General features: G+C 40.2%; 1 protein-coding gene across 4 annotated transcripts in view; it reads left to right on the top strand.

The window, feature by feature from the left end:
- LOC129176649 (rho GTPase-activating protein 29-like) overlaps positions 1-18308 on the top strand; it is a 53383-nt gene that overhangs the window by 22899 nt on the left and 12176 nt on the right. For 2 of the 4 annotated variants that reach the window (XM_054766907.1, XM_054766906.1), the window contains exons 3-13: positions 6070-6213; positions 9524-9620; positions 11142-11214; positions 11429-11489; positions 11932-12081; positions 13388-13452; positions 13542-13652; positions 14544-14624; positions 14841-15008; positions 15112-15249; positions 15442-15629. In XM_054766907.1, coding sequence (XP_054622882.1) covers positions 6070-6213; positions 9524-9620; positions 11142-11214; positions 11429-11489; positions 11932-12081; positions 13388-13452; positions 13542-13652; positions 14544-14624; positions 14841-15008; positions 15112-15249; positions 15442-15629 — 1276 coding nt within the window. Of the gene's footprint in view, positions 1-6069; positions 6214-8489; positions 8992-9031; positions 9345-9523; positions 9621-11141; positions 11215-11428; positions 11490-11931; positions 12082-13387; positions 13453-13541; positions 13653-14543; positions 14625-14840; positions 15009-15111; positions 15250-15441; positions 15630-18308 lie in introns of those variants that run through there. The other 2 variants (XM_054766908.1, XM_054766909.1) reach the window with 2 other exon arrangements.

Here is an 18308-nt window from a genome sequence, read left to right as displayed (position 1 = left end):
TGTCTATAAGGATACATGATGCACTTTTTTGTCATTGTCTGATGGTGCACTTCTTCATAGCCAGATGGAACATAAGATACTAGGTGTGAAACATCGCTACGTAATTTTTTTTTTGTTTATTGGTGTGCATAAAAACTGTTTTGTGCGTACCTCGAAACGTGTTAGTGTAAGACGCGAGCACCACTTTGATATTCTTCACCTTTTGTTTATTTGAACACACTAAAACCAGTTCAACGTAAGTGAAAATATGCTGAGCCGTTAAATAAATGTAAGGACTTTGGAAAGAATTTTGTGTGAAAAGTAAGAAAGCAAATACAGTCAAACCTTTTCATGGAAAGCGTTTGAAAACGTTTTGCTCGGTTTTGGTACAATATTGCACGTAACAAACTAGTCCATTTGTCCGGTACTGTATCGTTCCATGAAATGGAGCGCCCAAACAAAGCACCCTACATGTTGCTGCCACACCAACCTGGCATTTTGTAAAGAACTGCAACAGTTAATCATCGATGAATGAGTGATTAATTGATTATGCCGTTAATCAACAACTATTTTGGCATTCGATGGTTTTTCGATTTAAAAATATAAATACTGTATCTCCTGATTTCAGCCTCTCAAATGTGAATATTTTTTAATTTCCTTAGTCATCCATGAAAGCAGACCTATTTTTCTGTTTTAGGCAAAGCAAAATACTGTGTTCATACTCGAGCACGACCGATATGGGATTGTTGTGGCCGATACCAATATTGGGGGTTGAAAAAAACCAATAACCGATATATCAACCGATATATGAATTAAGAGCGTTGAGACACAAGATATACAGTATACTGTACATGTACATACATTCTTATGATACCCAAAATACTATTCAACACAAAGATGTATGTAATTGATGTATATTATGTGACAATGCAGCTGCTTTCAAAACATGCAATATATAAAATTATGAATAAATACGTTACATTACTACATTTTCAAAATTATTTTAATGAAGACATTAACTTGTGAATGCATGCGCCCCTGTGAATCCTGCATGGAAGTATGAAGTAAAGTGGGACGCGGTGTAGTAGTCTTATATTAATGATGGACAATGATGTGCTTTGTAAATAAAGTGCAATTTAAATGTTGGCAGTGCTCTCAGCAACGTTGCCATTAAATTAACAGTTTTGCAATGGTCTGCCAGTTGTTGCAAAAAGTTAAATATATAAGTTAATACATAAATAGGTCATTTTAAAATTTGCTATTTGTCATTAAAAAAAAAAACACAGACAGCACAGTGGCAGCAGTCGGCCTTCCCATGCAGCCCGCCACCACCAAAAAAATCCTAGGGGAAACCCTGCACTTATTCGAAAAGAAGGCACAGACTCAAGTTGCATAAGCTGCAAGCCTTCAGTGTAACCAGTTGTCAGCAATAACGACTGTTGTTTAGTTTTACTGCGGTTAACTTGCGATTACACTTGTACAACAGTTAGGAATGCAATGCAAGCGACTTTTACATTAAGCCATCGTTACTTAACATAATAGTTGAGTGTTTTATTTTTTTTATTGTTAATGTGATCTTGTTTTTGCGCTCGTACGAATGTTAAAATGTTACTTAAAACAATTTCAGGGCAGGAGAGCTTGTATGGCAGCAACAATTTAACGCTGAAACAGATTATTACTCTTTCCATTATTTGCTGTGGGAATTTTGTTTTACCTCAATTGCGAAAAATATGCAGGTCAACCACTGCAACAAAATGCTCGACCTTCAGAAGTTCTGCTGTAGATGCTGCTTCAGTTAATGTAGTTGTGTTGTTGGTTTTGCACCAGAACGATGTCATAATGAAACAGCGATACAAATGTAGTTATCACAATGCAACAGTGACACGTTTTCGGGGCGTGCCGCCTTGCAGACAAAAGCAGCCCTTGCCGAGGCTTCAAGTGCTTGCCTGGCATGTGACCACAAAGCCACAAAAATCACATCTCAGAGTGACTGTTTTTCTAATTTAAACAATGTAGACCCACGCCTCCTCCACTGCCAAAGAAGCGGCAAAGGTGTTTTGCCATTATAGTGGCATAGAGCTGAAATATTAAAGAACAAATATGTTGTATTTTTAAAGTTGTAATATAATGAGAAACAATACAAAATAAAGTTGTTTTTTGAAAATTAGGTTGGGGAAAAAATATTATAAGGATAATGTTATAATATTGAAGAAATTTGATGAAGATTATTTAGAAGAAGAAAGAAGAAGAAGAAAGTTCAAATATTTAGAGGAAAAAAACAGCAAAAATGGGGAAAACATTTACACTTTTTAATACACTTTTAATAATAGGTTTTTTCACCTATAATCACAAAACTTTTTTTTTTTTTTTTTTTAATATTAGGAGGAACGGCCTCCCCAATCTGAACCTGTGCAGTGTGATGTTATTGGACTCCTGTGCGAACCGGTTTGTCCATAGCAAACACCATGTTGGAACATAAGGATGTTCACAAGTGTACTTGGCAAAAATGTTTTTCCAGTCGCAAAATTATGAGAAACAAATTTACAAAGAGGAAGTTGAAATACAGTCAAACCTGTCTTAGCGGCCACCTTTATAGAACGGCCACCTGCCTATAGCAGCCACTGAAAAATCCCCCGCAGCAAATTTACATGTTATAGACCCTGTATATAGCAGTCACCTGTCCAACGCGGCCAGCGGCCACCCATTTTGTCTCCCTTGGTCAATATCTGACTGCACATAGCGGCCAAATTACCAACTCAAGTAGAAGCTTCATGCACGAAAAAGTTTTGTTTTTCAATCAATGAAGCCGTCGTGTGTAGACTTTAATTACTGAGTCCTAGCTCAGTCACAATCATTCACAAGATCCACACAAACTGTCAGTTGTTCCACATAAAAAAGCCGTCTTCTTTTGAGCTTGCTATTTCCTGGTCAAACATGTAACTTTAAGAGCATTTGCACCAAAACATTACCGCAAAGTAGGCTGGGAACAGGACGTGCTCCCAGCGACGCTACAATAAAAAAAAACATACGCTAGCATGCATGCGGCAGCGGGAGCAAAACTGGGTTGGGTTGTACTTAATTGAAGTATTTTAGAATGTACTCACGTTATTTTTCATCAATCCTCATCCACAAATCCATCAAAGTCCTCATCTTCTGTATTCGACACAAACAAAGCCGTCTTCTTTTCCGTTCGCTACTAGTCTGTTAACTTGTCAGTGTTATTCAGCTCCAAAGCAAAGAAGGAAACTTCTCCTGTTGCTTCTGCCAACTTTATTTATTGAACGCGGCCACCAGACAGCAGCTCAGAACACACACACATCTCTCAGCATTGTCTCTCCTTCCTGCTTGCCCACAAGGCAAAGGTTAAACAAGCCCCACTACATAGCTGTCCAGCCAATGCCTGTAAGAAATGACACCGTTTATTTCCTGGTGTGCACTGGTCAATACTGTAATGCCGCTTGTTATGGGGAAGGAGAGACTCACGTCGCCGATGCACTTTAATGGCTTTATTAACAGCGGAGAACACTGCAGGACTTTACATCCACGCCAACATAAATACACTTCCCAACTCTCTCGAAACTCACAGCTAGCACTGAGCCTAGCTCTCCAGCTCGGGACGCCCACCGTCACTTCCCGTCACTTCCTGATGAACTGAAGCTGTAATGACACTCTGCAGTATAAAAAGTAAAATATTAAAAACAAGCGTAAGACATTACTAGCACAGCTTTGTTCTGTGGGTGGTGGATATATTCTATCAGTTATTATTAAGCCTCTAGCTTCCTTTTAGTAAGTAAAAACCTTGGCTATGATTGCACTACATTGTCATGTAGACCTACAAAGTACACTTGGAAGAACAAGAGGTGAATAAATGTATTGCAACTGATGTGAAACTGATGAGGGGTAGGATTAAATAAGCTTTGCTTCTTCCTACTCCTTTTTGGACATGCAAAATTGTGAATTGTACTATGTGATTTGCTACTGTTTGACTCATGCATGTTCAGGATGAATTAAAACCATGAACCATGAACCATGATAATAACAAGCCTAGTAGTGCTGTACAACTTTTATCCGCAGTTCGCAGTGCCCTCTACTGGTCAACATTATTATTATTATTATTTTCCCTTTTTTTTAATTTTTTTTCCTCTACTGGTCAACATTCAAACTGGACGCCAACCTGTCTATAGAGGCCACCTGTCTTTAGCGGCCACTTTTGCAGACTCCCTCTAGTGGCCGCTATAGACAAGTTTGACTGTAGTTGGAAAATTTATTAAAGCAACAAATGGAAACATTTTGCGAGAACAAAGTCAAAATATTAAGAGAAAAAAGTTTTATTCCAACGAGAAAAAAGTCAACATTTTATGAGAACAAACTAATTTTTTAGTTTAGGGGAAAAAGTTATAATATGCAAATTGTCAAAATATTATGCGAATAAAGTAGAAAAGAAAATTTCCGAAGATTGTATAAAAAGAAAGTTTACATATTTGGAAAATGTAAAAACCCCCAGCAAAAATGGGGAAAAAAGAGTGAAGTTCCAATCCAACCCACTTTATTTATATAGCACATTTTAGAAACACTGTGCTGCACAGACTAGTAAAACCATAAATGATAAGTAAAAGTACAAATTACTGCAGTAAAAACTAAAAGATCAGCTAGCTTTGGGCTAACTATGGAAAAGGCCCGGTCCCCCCTGGTCTTAAGTCTCGTCATAGGCACCACCAGTTGGAGCTGGCCTTTGGACCTCAGTGTGGTGTGGAGTGTAAATTTGGATGAGGTCCGAGATGTTCTGAGGGGCTAGCCCATTCAAAGGCTTAAAAACAAAGAAGAAAATCTTAAAATCAATTCTGAAACGCACAGACACCAGTGCAGGGAGGCTAAAATTGGGGTAATATGCTCGCTGTTTTTGGTTGCTGTTAAAAGCCGGACCGCAGAGTTCTGGACTAACTGGAAGCGAGAGAGTAATTTGTGGCTTATTCCAGAGTATAGTGCATTACAGTAGTTCAGACGTGACGAAATAAAAGCGTGCATGGCTTGTTTGAAATGTCGCAGTGATAAAAACGGTTTAACTTGGGATAGAAGCCGAAGATGATAACAACAGGATTTTACAAAGGCGTTTATTTGTTTATTACGGTAAGTTTAAAATCACTGTCGATTATGACGCCAAGGCTGGAACTGACATAGTAATAATAGCATAGTGATGATCGTAACAATAGGCTTTTTCACCCATATCACTAAGCTGAGATGCAGTTTTTTGTTGAAATATATACAGTATATAACTTCTTTGCATATCTACATGTGTTGCTTTACACAATATCAAAGTATCCTTTGCATCCTTTCATTTTTCAGTATGTGGCCCTAGCTGGCCAAAGTTTGCCCCCCCCCCCCCCCCCCCCCCCCCCCCCCCCCCCCCACATTCTAGATAGTTCTTTTCATCCAAAATGAAGGAACAAACTTCTCCCTATACATAACACACAAGGGATTTGGCGTATTAGCTTGCCCGGAAGCTGGTAGCTGCTGTCATAAGTGGGTTGAATTTTGCTTTCTTGCCTTATCTTTATCCTCCTGTGAATTTTTTTCTGCAGCCGCAACAAGAAAGTTTAGCATAGTTTGCCTGTTTATGTACACACTGGCCAATTTTGACCCTGAGCTGACAGAGTCATAGTAAAATAAATTGATTGTGTATAATTATTAAATACAGTAAATATGGGCATTTTCCAAAAGGATATACATTTACGTTATTTACAAAAACAACCCTACATCATTTTATGAGTTTTCTATTGAATAGGAATGTTTTTTGCAGGGTCTCTGACATAAACCCTCCACTGCTTTTTGTTCTTAATCAGTAAAAAGCAAATGCAGCAGAGGAACAACTTCGATGTCTATTGTGTGCTCTAAGGAAAGCTTAGCAGGTGCCAAGTTACTTTTTTGTTGCAAAGACCAAAAGAATTCCATGAATGAGTGTGACTCTGCGATTCTGGCTCGAGCGCTGACGTGGCGCTGATGAAAACGCACCTTGGCCAGCTATACATGATACTGGGCTTTGAGTTAATCTTTTGTTTCTCCTTCTTCCCGTGCCTCTGTGTTCTCTGCCAGAGGTGGACGAGGGTATTCAGCAGGTGGTGAAGGAACGTTTGGCAGAGCTGCTGCGCGTCCTCAAGGCTGTCATCGGAAAGCATCAGGCCCTCAACTCGGCAGACATCCTGGGGAAGGCTGGCACTGTCATCGCCAAGGTGAAAGGTCAGTGCTGCTAAAAACACACACTCCGTTGCGAGCTTTTAAGACTAGTATCGATCATCACTTTGTACATATGGCAATGTCACCATCGCACTCTCACCTGCACTGTGTCAATATCCCAGGTGTGCCAAAGTATGCGCGATCCAGGCCAGAAAGCAGCGTTGCGGCAATGCGCATGTTGTACTTCAATTACCATGCAAAAATGGCGCTCATCCAAGCTAATTATTACTAAAATATAAATAATGTCTATGTTGTTTTTGGTCATACTTTGAAATGTTGAACAATACAGTCCACAACAACAACAATTTGGTTAAAGCTTTGGGGGAAAAAAATAATATTTTGCTCAATTTCTTCTTGATGGGAAACTATTCAATCCACGTATTGTTTTTTTATTTATTACAATGTGATGGAGCGAATCTGTGGCTTTTGATGCCAGTGTTGTATTGAAATGAAATACGAGTTGTGCCATTGTGAGCTTGTACTTTTTTAGACAGCAAACTAGTTAGTTGAGACAGGATCAACAGTGCCTCTGTTGGTTGCAGCCAGTTGGTGTACTTCAGTTTTTTGCCTCAATTGCTTCAAGATGGGATTCATCACCAATCAATTCCATGACAAGAAGCATGACTTCACCTGTCCTTTAGGGGGTGTCTTAAAACCAAAATGCTGGCAGTCCCTAAGAGGAGCAGCTGAGAGGGAAGTGACAACTAAGAGCGAGGAGTGAAATGATAAAAGGCTTCTTCAGAGCGCCTTCTCCGCCGCTTGCTTTGGCTCGCAGCACCTGCGGCGCCTGGGCAGCAGCCAGCATGCATTAAACAAACACATGCTCACCGAACCAGTTTGGAACGCCGGCGACAGTGAAGAGGTTGCGTCTGGCGCACGCTCCTTCATTGTTCTTCCACCCCCGATGGCACATTTTTCACTGGCGGCAAAATATCAAGAACAAGCTTGGCTCAGATCTGCTGTGCAACCCAACCGGTTCAGATGGTGTATTGTCCTAGTGTGCGTGCCTTTAAAGTGAACATCTGTCCTGGGAGGTTCCACGCAGATGCTCCACAAAGCCAGTGGGAGGGAGCAATGTTTATACCAACAAGGACACAAACTAAAGCTACACAAGCTGACATAAGTCAATTTTTTTAAGCACATGGCTACAATAAAACCTTTCCTGTTAACAAATGTCACAATGTTCTGGAAGAAGACACTTTTATGCGTGGACACATGGTGTGTAGAAAAGTATCAAACAGCCATATTTTAACAACAAAACTTCATTTTTGTATTCACAAATGAATTTAAATAGAATGAAAGTCATAAATGTGTATTTAGTTAGTCAGTGGCTGATGCAGCAGCTGCAATCTCCGAGCTAGACATAATTAGTGTCCTAATGAAACAACACTGCAGTGTCATTGACAAGCAGGGCGGCGCAGATGCAGATGTCAGAGCAAGAATTGGCAACGCAAGAAGAGAGGGAGGCCAAGAAACATCTGGCGACGTGACCTCGATGCTGATATCAAGAAGATGGGAAAGACCTGGACACAACTCGAGAGAGCAGCACAGGACAAAGCACTCTGGCGGACTGTTGTCGGCGGCCTATGCTCCAGCAGGAGCGATAGGCCTAACTAACTAACTATACTCTGTATCATTTAATTTGTGTGCCTAACTGCGTCCCAGCAAGCTCAACTCAATGAATTATATGAATTATTACAGCCACCAGGTGTCGCTAAAAATCCATGTTGATATATATAAACAGTACAGGCCAAAAGTTTGGACACACCTTGTCATTGAATGCATTTTCTTTATTTGCATGTTTATATACATGGTAGATTCTCAAAACTATGAGTGAACACGTGGAATTATGTACATTTATCAAAAAAAGTGTGAAATAACTCTAAATATGTCTTATATTTTAGCTTCCTCAAAGTAGCCACCCTTTTTTGCTAGCGCTGCAAACCCTTGTCTAAATGAGCTTCATGAGGTAGTCACCTGAAATGTGTATATATACAATATATATATATATATATATGAAAAATTTGGCTAAAACTGCGTAGTAAGATAGGACTGACAACAAATTGCTGTTTTTATAAAATAGTATTGTTTAATGGGATGGTAGAATGTCTCTTGAATGTTCTGAACCACTGTTTCCATGTGAGTTTCATACTGAGCAGAATAATATGGCGGAGGTCCGTGTGGTGGATGTAGCTCAACTTCCCATATAGCATCTTCTTCTTCAGACGGCCAATGGGTTGAGATTGACTCAACAGTTTCTCTTCAGGTTGCAGTCCAGTACTGCACTCCATTTTGCATGCACCACATTTTCATGACATCATGATGTGTGTTCGTCCAATACATTTTTTTTGCTGGGTATTCAGGTTGAAGCATGAGAAAACAATGCCCCACCCCCAGTAGTTAAATGATGCAGTTCCCGTATTTCGGACAACAGCAGAATGGAGGCGGGCTGAGCTCTGGAATTATTGTTATGCGACCCACAGGATGTCCTGAGGAAGAAGCCAGTGCAGAGCTGTGCACCAGCATTCAGGCCAAGTGAGGCGCATAGCAGGCAAGTGCCACATCTCCTACAGAACGTGGAGCTTTACCCCCACCCCCAAAAAAGCTCACAGTGCCATGACCTTTTGACACTTTTTTGCTGTCAATGCTGATGGAATTTGCTGTCATGAAGAGGAAATGGAAGAACAAAAGCTAGAAAAGTCAAGTAGGAAGTGAAACCCTTACAGACTCTTGCGGACTTGTTGGCTTGTTAGAAGTTTGGAGTTTGGAAGGAGACGAAAGGTAAGAAATGGGTGGCAGAACTCAAGCTGTTTGAGTGTTTCCTGTTGCAGCGCGGGCAGGAAGTACTCAGCTTAGTCGCATTTCACTGCCTGCGACTTTGGTCGCAACGTTGTCTTGCTGAGGAAAGTGTTTCCTCGACACAAAAACTGCATTCAAACTCTTTTCAGCTTCAACTGTCAAAACAAGTCTTAAACTCTTATTGGAGATCTCAAAAGCAGCAACAACACGAAGGATCGACTACCTTTGCTCTGTGTAAACAACATAGACGATTACTTTGGGGAGTACAACACCTTGGATTGGATTTAAATACAACAAGAAAATCCACCCTTCAACATTTTTTTAAACTATTTTTGGTAGGAAGACATGATTTTGTTGTCATTGTTTTGAGTGCCATAAGAAGTTCATGTCTAATTTCTGGCGTTCATGACCTTGTCTTTGGGTTTTGACCGTTTACTGTATAAATATCTTTGATGGTCAGTGATATTATTCTGCATAGAACTGAAGTTCTGCCTTGTTTTCCCTCTCTCTGCAGGCATCGACTTCAAAGACGTGAGGCCAGAAAACCGAGACGCCTTATTTGGCGAGATTCACACATGTATTGACACTTTGGCGTTCACATTCGGCAATGTGTGAGTGCAACACTCTTTACTTTGATTACTGATTTGATCTGATTATGTTAGTGTGGCACAAAGTTTGTACAGTTTTTAAAGTTTTTCTATGATTCGGTTGTGGACAAAACATTTTTTACCCAAATTCTGCCTTAGTTTTGGTACAATATTGCCCTTAAAAACCAGTCAGTTTGCTCTGCATTGTATTGTTCCACCAAATCGAGTGCCCAAACAAAGCACCCTACGCGTTGCTGACTCACTGACCGTGCATTTTTTTATTGAGTACTGCTATAAAATAACAAAGAAAGTTGTGAGTGGCAGCAGTGTGACAAAGATGGTGAGAAACTATTGAATTCCATCTCACCAGGATGTACGAGAATTTTGGCAAAATATGTTACTTTCACTTCTCAGGTATAATTATTTCACTTTGTTTTCTGCATGTACTGTAAAACAATAATTATGCCCGATAAAATGTTGTTTTTCTTAATATTTTGGATGTCTGGAATGGGTTCATTGGATTTGCATGTGTTCCTATGGAAAACATTGCCTCCGTTTTTGTACGTCTCGGCTTTCGTCTAAACTTTTGGAAAGAATAACGAAAACCGATGTACCACTGTACTAGCATGACACACAACATCGTCAGCACTGACACTAATGCTAGCACAGCATGAGGGGTGTCCGGGCTGGCTCACAGTCCTCTAAAAGCAGGGGTTTTCCCCTGGTCTCATCCTGGGACCCACATTTCCTCATGGTCATTAAGTGGTCACCTACTTAATCGAGGTAAAAGCAAGCCCATTTATTTTTATGTAAAAATAACCTTCAAAACATACGCTTAAGAGCAGGAATGTCAACTACAAAAAAGTCAGTATTATAAAATAGGAGCGGCACGATACACCAGAAGGAGACGAGACGAGATTATAACATTACTTTTAAGGAAAGTACAATGAAAAAATATTTTAAAAAATATATGGCAATATATTGCAATCTACTAATTGTATGAAACAAATGCGCCAAGGTGCTGAAACCAGTGCACAGAGCCCTCTTCCTGCCTGTTTGGAGGCGGGAGATAAGGAAAACAGACACGCATGCACTGAGGCCAGCAAAATTACCAAGTTAATTTTCATTTATTGTGTGATTAATTTATTTATTATCATTCCAGGCCTAGTGCCCACAAGAAATTTTTTTTCTTCCACATTTTAATCTCTCGTCTTGTGACGTCCCTAATATGAAATGACACTGTGGAAGAAGATGTACATCAAAAATATATTTAAAAAAAAAGACTCCATACTATCAGACAATTACATTAAATATTTTAATGTCATTTTTGACTTGTTGTCCACGACCCACCCAGAATGGGTCAGCAACTCACTTTTGGGTTCCGACCCACCAGTTGAGAAACATTGCTCTCAAGTATGTGATCCGGTGTTACCATGGTAATGCCAAAAACATGAATCTCCTCATAGCAAGCCAATGTAGCATCACAGCACTATGTTGAATCTTGCTTTTACTTATTGTTGCTTCTCCATGTTTCTGCCCCCTCAGAGTTTCTGACTTCCTTATGGGAGATGCGGACAACGGCTCAGGGTTGGGGACCCCCCAGACCAGAAGAAGCAGGGTGAAGCGTTTTTCTTGTTTCTTTTGGTGACTTTTGTTGTGGGCTTTGTTCTCAGGGGATGACATCTTTTTAGAGAGGCAATTTAAGCAGGCCTCCACTTAGGGAAAGCCTCAAAGACGATCGCTCCCAGCTTGATTTGGGTGTCGACAGCGCAGCTGCTTCTGATTGCATGTTGCTTTCGCCCTCCATATAATCTCAAATGTCCTCTCCGCAGTCTTTCGACAACCTCGCCGTGGACCCCGAGGAGTATGTGTCGGAGAAGAATGACCTCGTCGGTGAGTGCCATGCACGCTCTGTCGTTCATCTCTTGCCTTTGCTATTTGACGGTGTGTTTATGAAGTACGTCATGGAATACGCCTGGCGTTTCAGCTCATAAGATCACAGCAGGATAGGCTGCGCACTCTCGGCATGCCTGAGGTAGACCAGCCCTGAAAACCTCTGCCTCCACCCCTGTTATTTCTGCCGCTCAGTCCGTCAGCACCCCACACCCCCTGTCCACATGTCTGACATTCCAAGGCCTGCTTTGGGTGCAGGTCTGCGTGGGATGGGAAACACATGGGTTCCAAATACAGTAGAATTTAGATGGCAGCATTTTCACATCCTCCTACAAGACCAACTTCCTCATCTCAGCCCTCTGTTTTTCTTGCACACTCCCGTCTCTTAACGCTTTTCACTCTTGCTCGTCTTTAACGTGCACGCCTCCTCTTCCTCCTCCAGGCCCAGATGTGCCTCTGACGCGGGAGGAAGAAGTTGACTTGACCCTGCTGAAGCATGACAACGGGGTGGAGTCGGCGCTGCTCTACGCCAAAGCCTGGTCCAAGTACATCAAAGACCTGCTGGCCTGGATGGAAAAAAGGCTGAGCATGGGTGAGGCCTCTCGCCAGGTGGTAGCGCTGGTAGCACCGTAAACTGTGGCAACCTTTTATGTCATGTAAAAAATACAATCTAATACTGAAGTGCGTGCATGATGCACATGTTGTTGCTGACTAGAGCTGCAGCTATTGAATATTTTAGTAATTGAGTATTGTACTGAAAATGTTTTAGATTCATTGAGTAATTGGAAAAAACATATTTTTACTTAGTTAAAGTGCAATTATAAATACAGAAGAGAAAATAAAACATTTCACTAAATAAGCGATGACCAATTGGTTTAATTTTTTAGATAATCAACCTTAAATTCACATTGTGAATAGGAACAAGCTGTATTTTCTTGGGTCTGATGGACAACACGATGGTGCTTTTGTGGATGAATTTGTCCATCCCAGACTAACTATTTACTGGAAAAGGAAAGAAAGAATAATTACTTTACTAAGCCATTACTAAGACTAAATTACATATGACATTGTGTTGATGGCTGTGCATTTATAAATCCTAAACCTAAGACAGGCTGACTAGAAATAAGACGAATATTCTTTATAAGATAATTCGTTTTTTGCAGTGTTCAAAGTAAAATGAAGACACCCTCTTGTTCCATTACACAATATTGTCTGCTAGAAATGAGCAGCTACTGGTTGGTGAGCTAAAATGTTTTTATTTTCCATCTTCTTAACTCAGAGCGCTGTTTTTGCAGATGACATACCACTGTAAACAATGTAGAAATAATGTATGAAGTCACATTACCATCACAATAACCTGTCACACATTCGACAGTCGTCATAATTAAGAGAAAGCTAGCCCTCCACACGGCAAATGTTATGTTAGTAAGGTGCAGTAACCTTAATCTCACTGATTTGCGCTACGTTAATGTAACTTTGTCTGGGATCTTCCGCTCCATTCGGGAGATGATGCAACATGTAAGAGGTGCTGTTGTGGTACATAAATGCTGCGTTACAACGGATACATGCCACTGTGTTCAACTTGCTGTTTAGCCACATTTTCTGTCTGTTTTCTTTGTTTTGCGACAAAATTGCAACTTTATTCCTTGTTTTCCTTTGTTCCTTTCGTTGCCTTATTGCATTCTCTCGCCTCTTCAATCTTCTGGCGCCATCCGCTTCCTTCTTTGTCCTCTGCGTGTGTGACGTAAGCGTGTTGGTGATGTAAGCGCGTTGGTGACATAAGCGATTCCTCGAAGCAGAAAAAGTCCTTGATTGTTTTTAGTAATCGAGGTATTCAAATTATTCAAGGAATTGTTGCACCCCTATTGCTGACACTAATCATTCTGTTCCTCTTCCAGATATTGAGTATGCCAAAAGTTACGCCAAACTGGCCGAGTCTGCAAAGCCGCTGGTAACCCAACAGGTTGTTGCACCGTAACTCGATGAGTTAATACACAGCAATGACATTTAGGCTGGACGGAACACTAACGTTTGCATTCACACTCCGTGCAGGACTACATGCCCTTCAGCGAGATCTACAATTCCACCTTCAAGAATGACCTTGAATATAACCAGCTGCTCATGCAAACAGCCGTAGCCCTGCAGACCAATAAATTCATACAGGTAAACACAATATCATCACATTAGTGTGTCAGTGCCAGATTGTTGCAGGGTTTTTTGTTGTTCTTGCCATGATTGTGGCATGATTGTGGCTTTTTAAATAATTGTGTGTCTTTCTTGTCTAACTATGTGAATATTAATGATGTTATCATATCATTTGGACAGCCACATGTTAACAACTTAAGCCACACACAACCTTAAACTGAGTCATTGCATGATGAAATAAAATTAAAATATCAATTAAATGAAATAAAAATATACAGTATAAAATCTATCAATATATAACATTTTAAAAAGTACATAAAAGACAAAATATACAGTATACTAGATATTAAATATAATTAAATACAATAAAAAATATTAAATGAAAGAAAAATGTACAATATAATATTTAGAAATATATAATGAAGTAAAATTAGACAAATATACAGTAATATTCAGAAGTGTCCAAACTTTTTCCACCGAGGGTCGCATACTGACAAATCAAAGGATGCGTTGGGGACACTTTGATTTTATATATTTTTTTATTTTGTAAAAAGGATAAAACAAACTTTCTTTATATTTAAATACAACGCTTCATTTTATTATTAATTATTAGTATCTACATTTAAATTTCTTCCCTTTACATTTTGCCCTTTTGCTCTATTTTTTCCATTTTTGCTATGTTTTTTTGGTGTAATTGCGGGCCACAAATGGCTGCCAGGCCACACTTTGGACATCCAAGGTATAATATATACAATTTTAATACAATTAAATTGCATTATATTAAACATGTTACATTATATTACAATTAAATATATATACTGTATACATTTTATTTTTACATGGAAAAGCCTTTGGCAATTGTCAGCAGTCACATCACTTGCTCAAATAAGTTTATATTTTTTTTTTTAGCCTCTTCTGTCCCGGAAGCATGAACTGGACAAGCTGAGGAAAGATCTCAAGGAGCAGTGGCAGAAGGAGCAGAAGAAAATGGTAAATAAAAGAGTTGAATGGTAGTAGGTAGTAGACCTCTGCCAAGGTCAAACAATTAGAAATTGGATAATAACCTGTCATAGAATAACATTTATATATCCTGCAAAATAAAGTATATTTTATTTGTGCTGTATAAGCAGTGTGTCTATTCATGGATTATTGAATTTGACCATGTTTGCATGATGAAGTGGCTTATAAGCAAGTCTGTTTCTTCAGCACGAGGCAGACGCGAGCTTGCGAAAGGCTCAGGCGCTGAAGGCCCTGAAGAGAGAGGAGTACCAGAAGGCCCGCTTGTCCACAAGCCGCTCCCTGGAGGAGCAGCAAAACACTGGCAACAAGCAGCTGGAGAGGAAGAGAAAGCTGGAAGAGGAGGCCCTGCAGAAGGTAGATGGAGAAGAGAGCGGGCTTAAAGCTTGTAAATGTCAGTCGCTGTGGCCAGCTTTGCACGTTTTTATCACTCTTATTGTGTGAATGTGCTGCTGCGTAGGCGGAGGAGGCCCAGGAACAATACCAGAGCTGCATGGCTGACGCAGGCGTCAGGAGGATGGACCTGTCCAACGTCAAACGCACCATCCTAACACAGATCAGAGAGACAGTCTTCCAGTGCGACCTTACTCTGAAGGCGGTGGGCAGTTATTTCTTCTGTCTGTGGTGTAGTAGAATGATGGTTATACGATGTAACAATCTCAAGAGGAATCAATTCATCTGTTTTGCAAGCAACAACATTAGCTATATTTGCACAGCTTATAAGAGGTGGATCTTTACCAGAGATAATATTGCTTGGGTTTTGATTGACACACATTGAATTCCCTTGTAGGTGACGGTGAACTGGTTCCAGATGCAGCAGGCCCAGACGGCGGCGCTGCCCGCACACCACCAGGCCCTGAGGGACAGCGCCAAACTGTACGAGACGGGTGAATGCTACTCGGAGTTTGTGCGCCGCTTGCCCAAGAACCTGCCCAGGGAGCGCGTGCACTCGGACTCTGTCTCCTCAGACAGCATCAGGTACCACCGACAACACTAGCTAGCAGGTAGTGGGGTTTTTTTTTTTGCCATTTTTGAGGGTTGAAAAGTACTTGAATTCTGGATTGTTGTGTCCCAAAAGCGTCTAGCGCAGGATGGGACGAACAAAATGAAGTAAGAAAGAAAGAAGGAAAGAAAAATACTGGTCAGGGAAAAATAAAGCACTGATAGGTCAAAGGAAAATTAAGCATTTATTACCAGGAATAACAAAAAACAAGCACCACACACAAAACAAAAAACAAAAAACAACTGGGTGCAGAGCAAAAAGTAATCCTCAAAACCAGCATGTGAAAAAACTAGTGGGGAAAAAAAGACAAAGAGTGAGTACACCTCTCTATTACAACTAAACATGCCACACTAGGAAAACAACACACAATTATAAACAAAATGGTTAAGCAAACGGCACAAATATGGCAAAGAGCACTTCTGTCTCTCACACACACAGAAATGATGAAGAGACCGACAGGGAGAGCTGCTTCCGGTCTGTCTCTTTCATCCCAGCTCCACCTGATTGCCAATCACCTCTACCTGGGATGCACCTTCCAGGTGTGTCACCACTCTGCAAAAGGGAAGACAAAAAACAGACACACACTCACAAGTAACCACACCCACTATGGGACGTAACATGGATAAACTGATAATAAAAAGAATAAAAATGTATAGATTACTTTTACATAAATGGAATAAATAGTACACGGGGGCTCCCGCAAAGTCGCGTCCCTGCAAATGTGCTAATTTTTGGTCATTTAAAAAAAATAGTTTTAAGTTTTAGCATTTGTTAGTGGTGAGTGTCTATATATTTTCTACTTTAAATGTGTTTAATACGTATGTGAGGCGTATTTAGGGATGAAACCTGGATTGTGCTTCTATGCATTTAGCTTGTTAGCTTCTTTTTTTGTGAGTGAACAATCACACTTGAAGAGAGAAGGGGAGGGTTCTAGAGCTGACTCCAATTTTATAATTACAACAGTAACTTTTATTGCAAGGAGGAGAATGTCAACATGAAGTGATGGTGAGGCGCGAGTCGTGTGCTTAAAAATATACATTTTTATGTGCATCTCAGTTATTATTTGTTGGTGGCCTTGCACATTAACCCCTACTGTAGAGAGTAAAAAATACAGTTTTACCTGTACAAACATATATTTTCCTTTAATGGCTTCTATTGTAACAAAATACCATCTTTTAACCCATAATCAGGCAAGAAAATCTAACCTCTTCCAATCAAATGAAAGCACTTTTCTTGCATTTCTAGCATACTACAGTACAGCTGTTGTAACTTTCAAAAGTTTTGAAATGAGATCTTAAATATCTCCCGAATATATTGCACGGATATAAGTTATTTCAGGTGATTGTGTATGCAGCTTAAACTCTTTATGGAGCTCAAGTTTAACACTTGTGGATGAGTTTGTGGCCCACCATGGCGTGTAGCGTAGTTCTTTCAAAGAAGAAGCGGACAATGAGTCAGAGCGGGAGGGAGAGAGAGAATGTGAATTTGTTGCCCTTCCTCTCAGGAAATATCTGTGGCGCAGGCTTGAATGTGGGATAGCAGATTGCGAGTGTGAGACTTTGTCTCTACTTTGCTATCAAAACGATCCCACACATGCACTCGCTACTTGTACATATAACACAAAAAGAACCGTCTTTGATCTGGCCACGGACATGCTTGTATTTTTTGTTGAATTTTCATAGTTTGGCATTTTGGATAGTGTGTGACAGTGTTACTTTGTTATTCCTTATCGTTTTCTTTAGAGGTTAGAACCTTTAAATTGATTTTTATTGGTTTTTTTTGGACAAGCAGAATGATAAAGTGGAATACTTTGATTGTCGACATGTGTGTACAGTTGTGGACAAAAGTTTTGGTTGTGAGTTCAGTATGGTGTTTCAATAACTTTATTACGGCCCCCTTAACCCTTTTTGCCACTAAAAGGATAGGAATGGTTCCTCCTTCTTGATGACGCACTTGAACAGAAACGCTGAACAAAATACCTTTGGTGTGGTGGGTTTATTATAATAAGCAGCTTCGATAGTCATCAGACCAAACCAGGATGACAAGCCGATACTTTGCATGTGGTTAGTATGGCGGCAGATTATATTGTAGTAGTGTAAGTAAATGTGAGAAAATGTGAGAATGCTGTCAACAGAAACTACAGCTTCCCAGCTTTTCCGCTCTCCTCCTTGACATAAGCAAGTGCGTGCCCTTTATAGCGTCCAAGTATGTAAGCGCACACACCGGCGTGTCCACGTGACCACGCCTCTCTACACCCGGTCTCCTACAAACTCAGTGTTTTTTAAGAAATGGTTTTATATTTTTGCTATAGACTGGAAAAAAGACAGCCATGCTGAACAAAAACACCAAAGGATAGTTTGGATTTTTTGACATGAAGTTGTATGATGAAAATGGCTGCGACCCTCGCATCTTCATCTGCTGTGTAACACATACGTAAATAAGACTTCACAGCGGATTCATCTTCATCACAACACACACAACAATGGACAACCGACAGCGCACATTAATACAACGTCAGAGAAAGTAAAGCCGAGCGATTTGTAAGGTCATATTTTTTTTGACGAGGCATTTTTGTCATGTAAATGTATTACGCTTTCAAATGCATATTGTCTTAAGAAGCCAAATTCTTCACTTAAGTAGCCCCAATAACTAAC

The sequence above is a fragment of the Dunckerocampus dactyliophorus genome, chromosome 2, assembly GCF_027744805.1.
Source record: "Dunckerocampus dactyliophorus isolate RoL2022-P2 chromosome 2, RoL_Ddac_1.1, whole genome shotgun sequence".
In the NCBI taxonomy this organism is placed as follows: Eukaryota; Metazoa; Chordata; class Actinopteri; order Syngnathiformes; family Syngnathidae; genus Dunckerocampus; species Dunckerocampus dactyliophorus.
The sequence above is the reverse complement of the archived record's forward strand: the minus strand, read 5'-3'. Positions and strand labels throughout refer to the sequence as shown.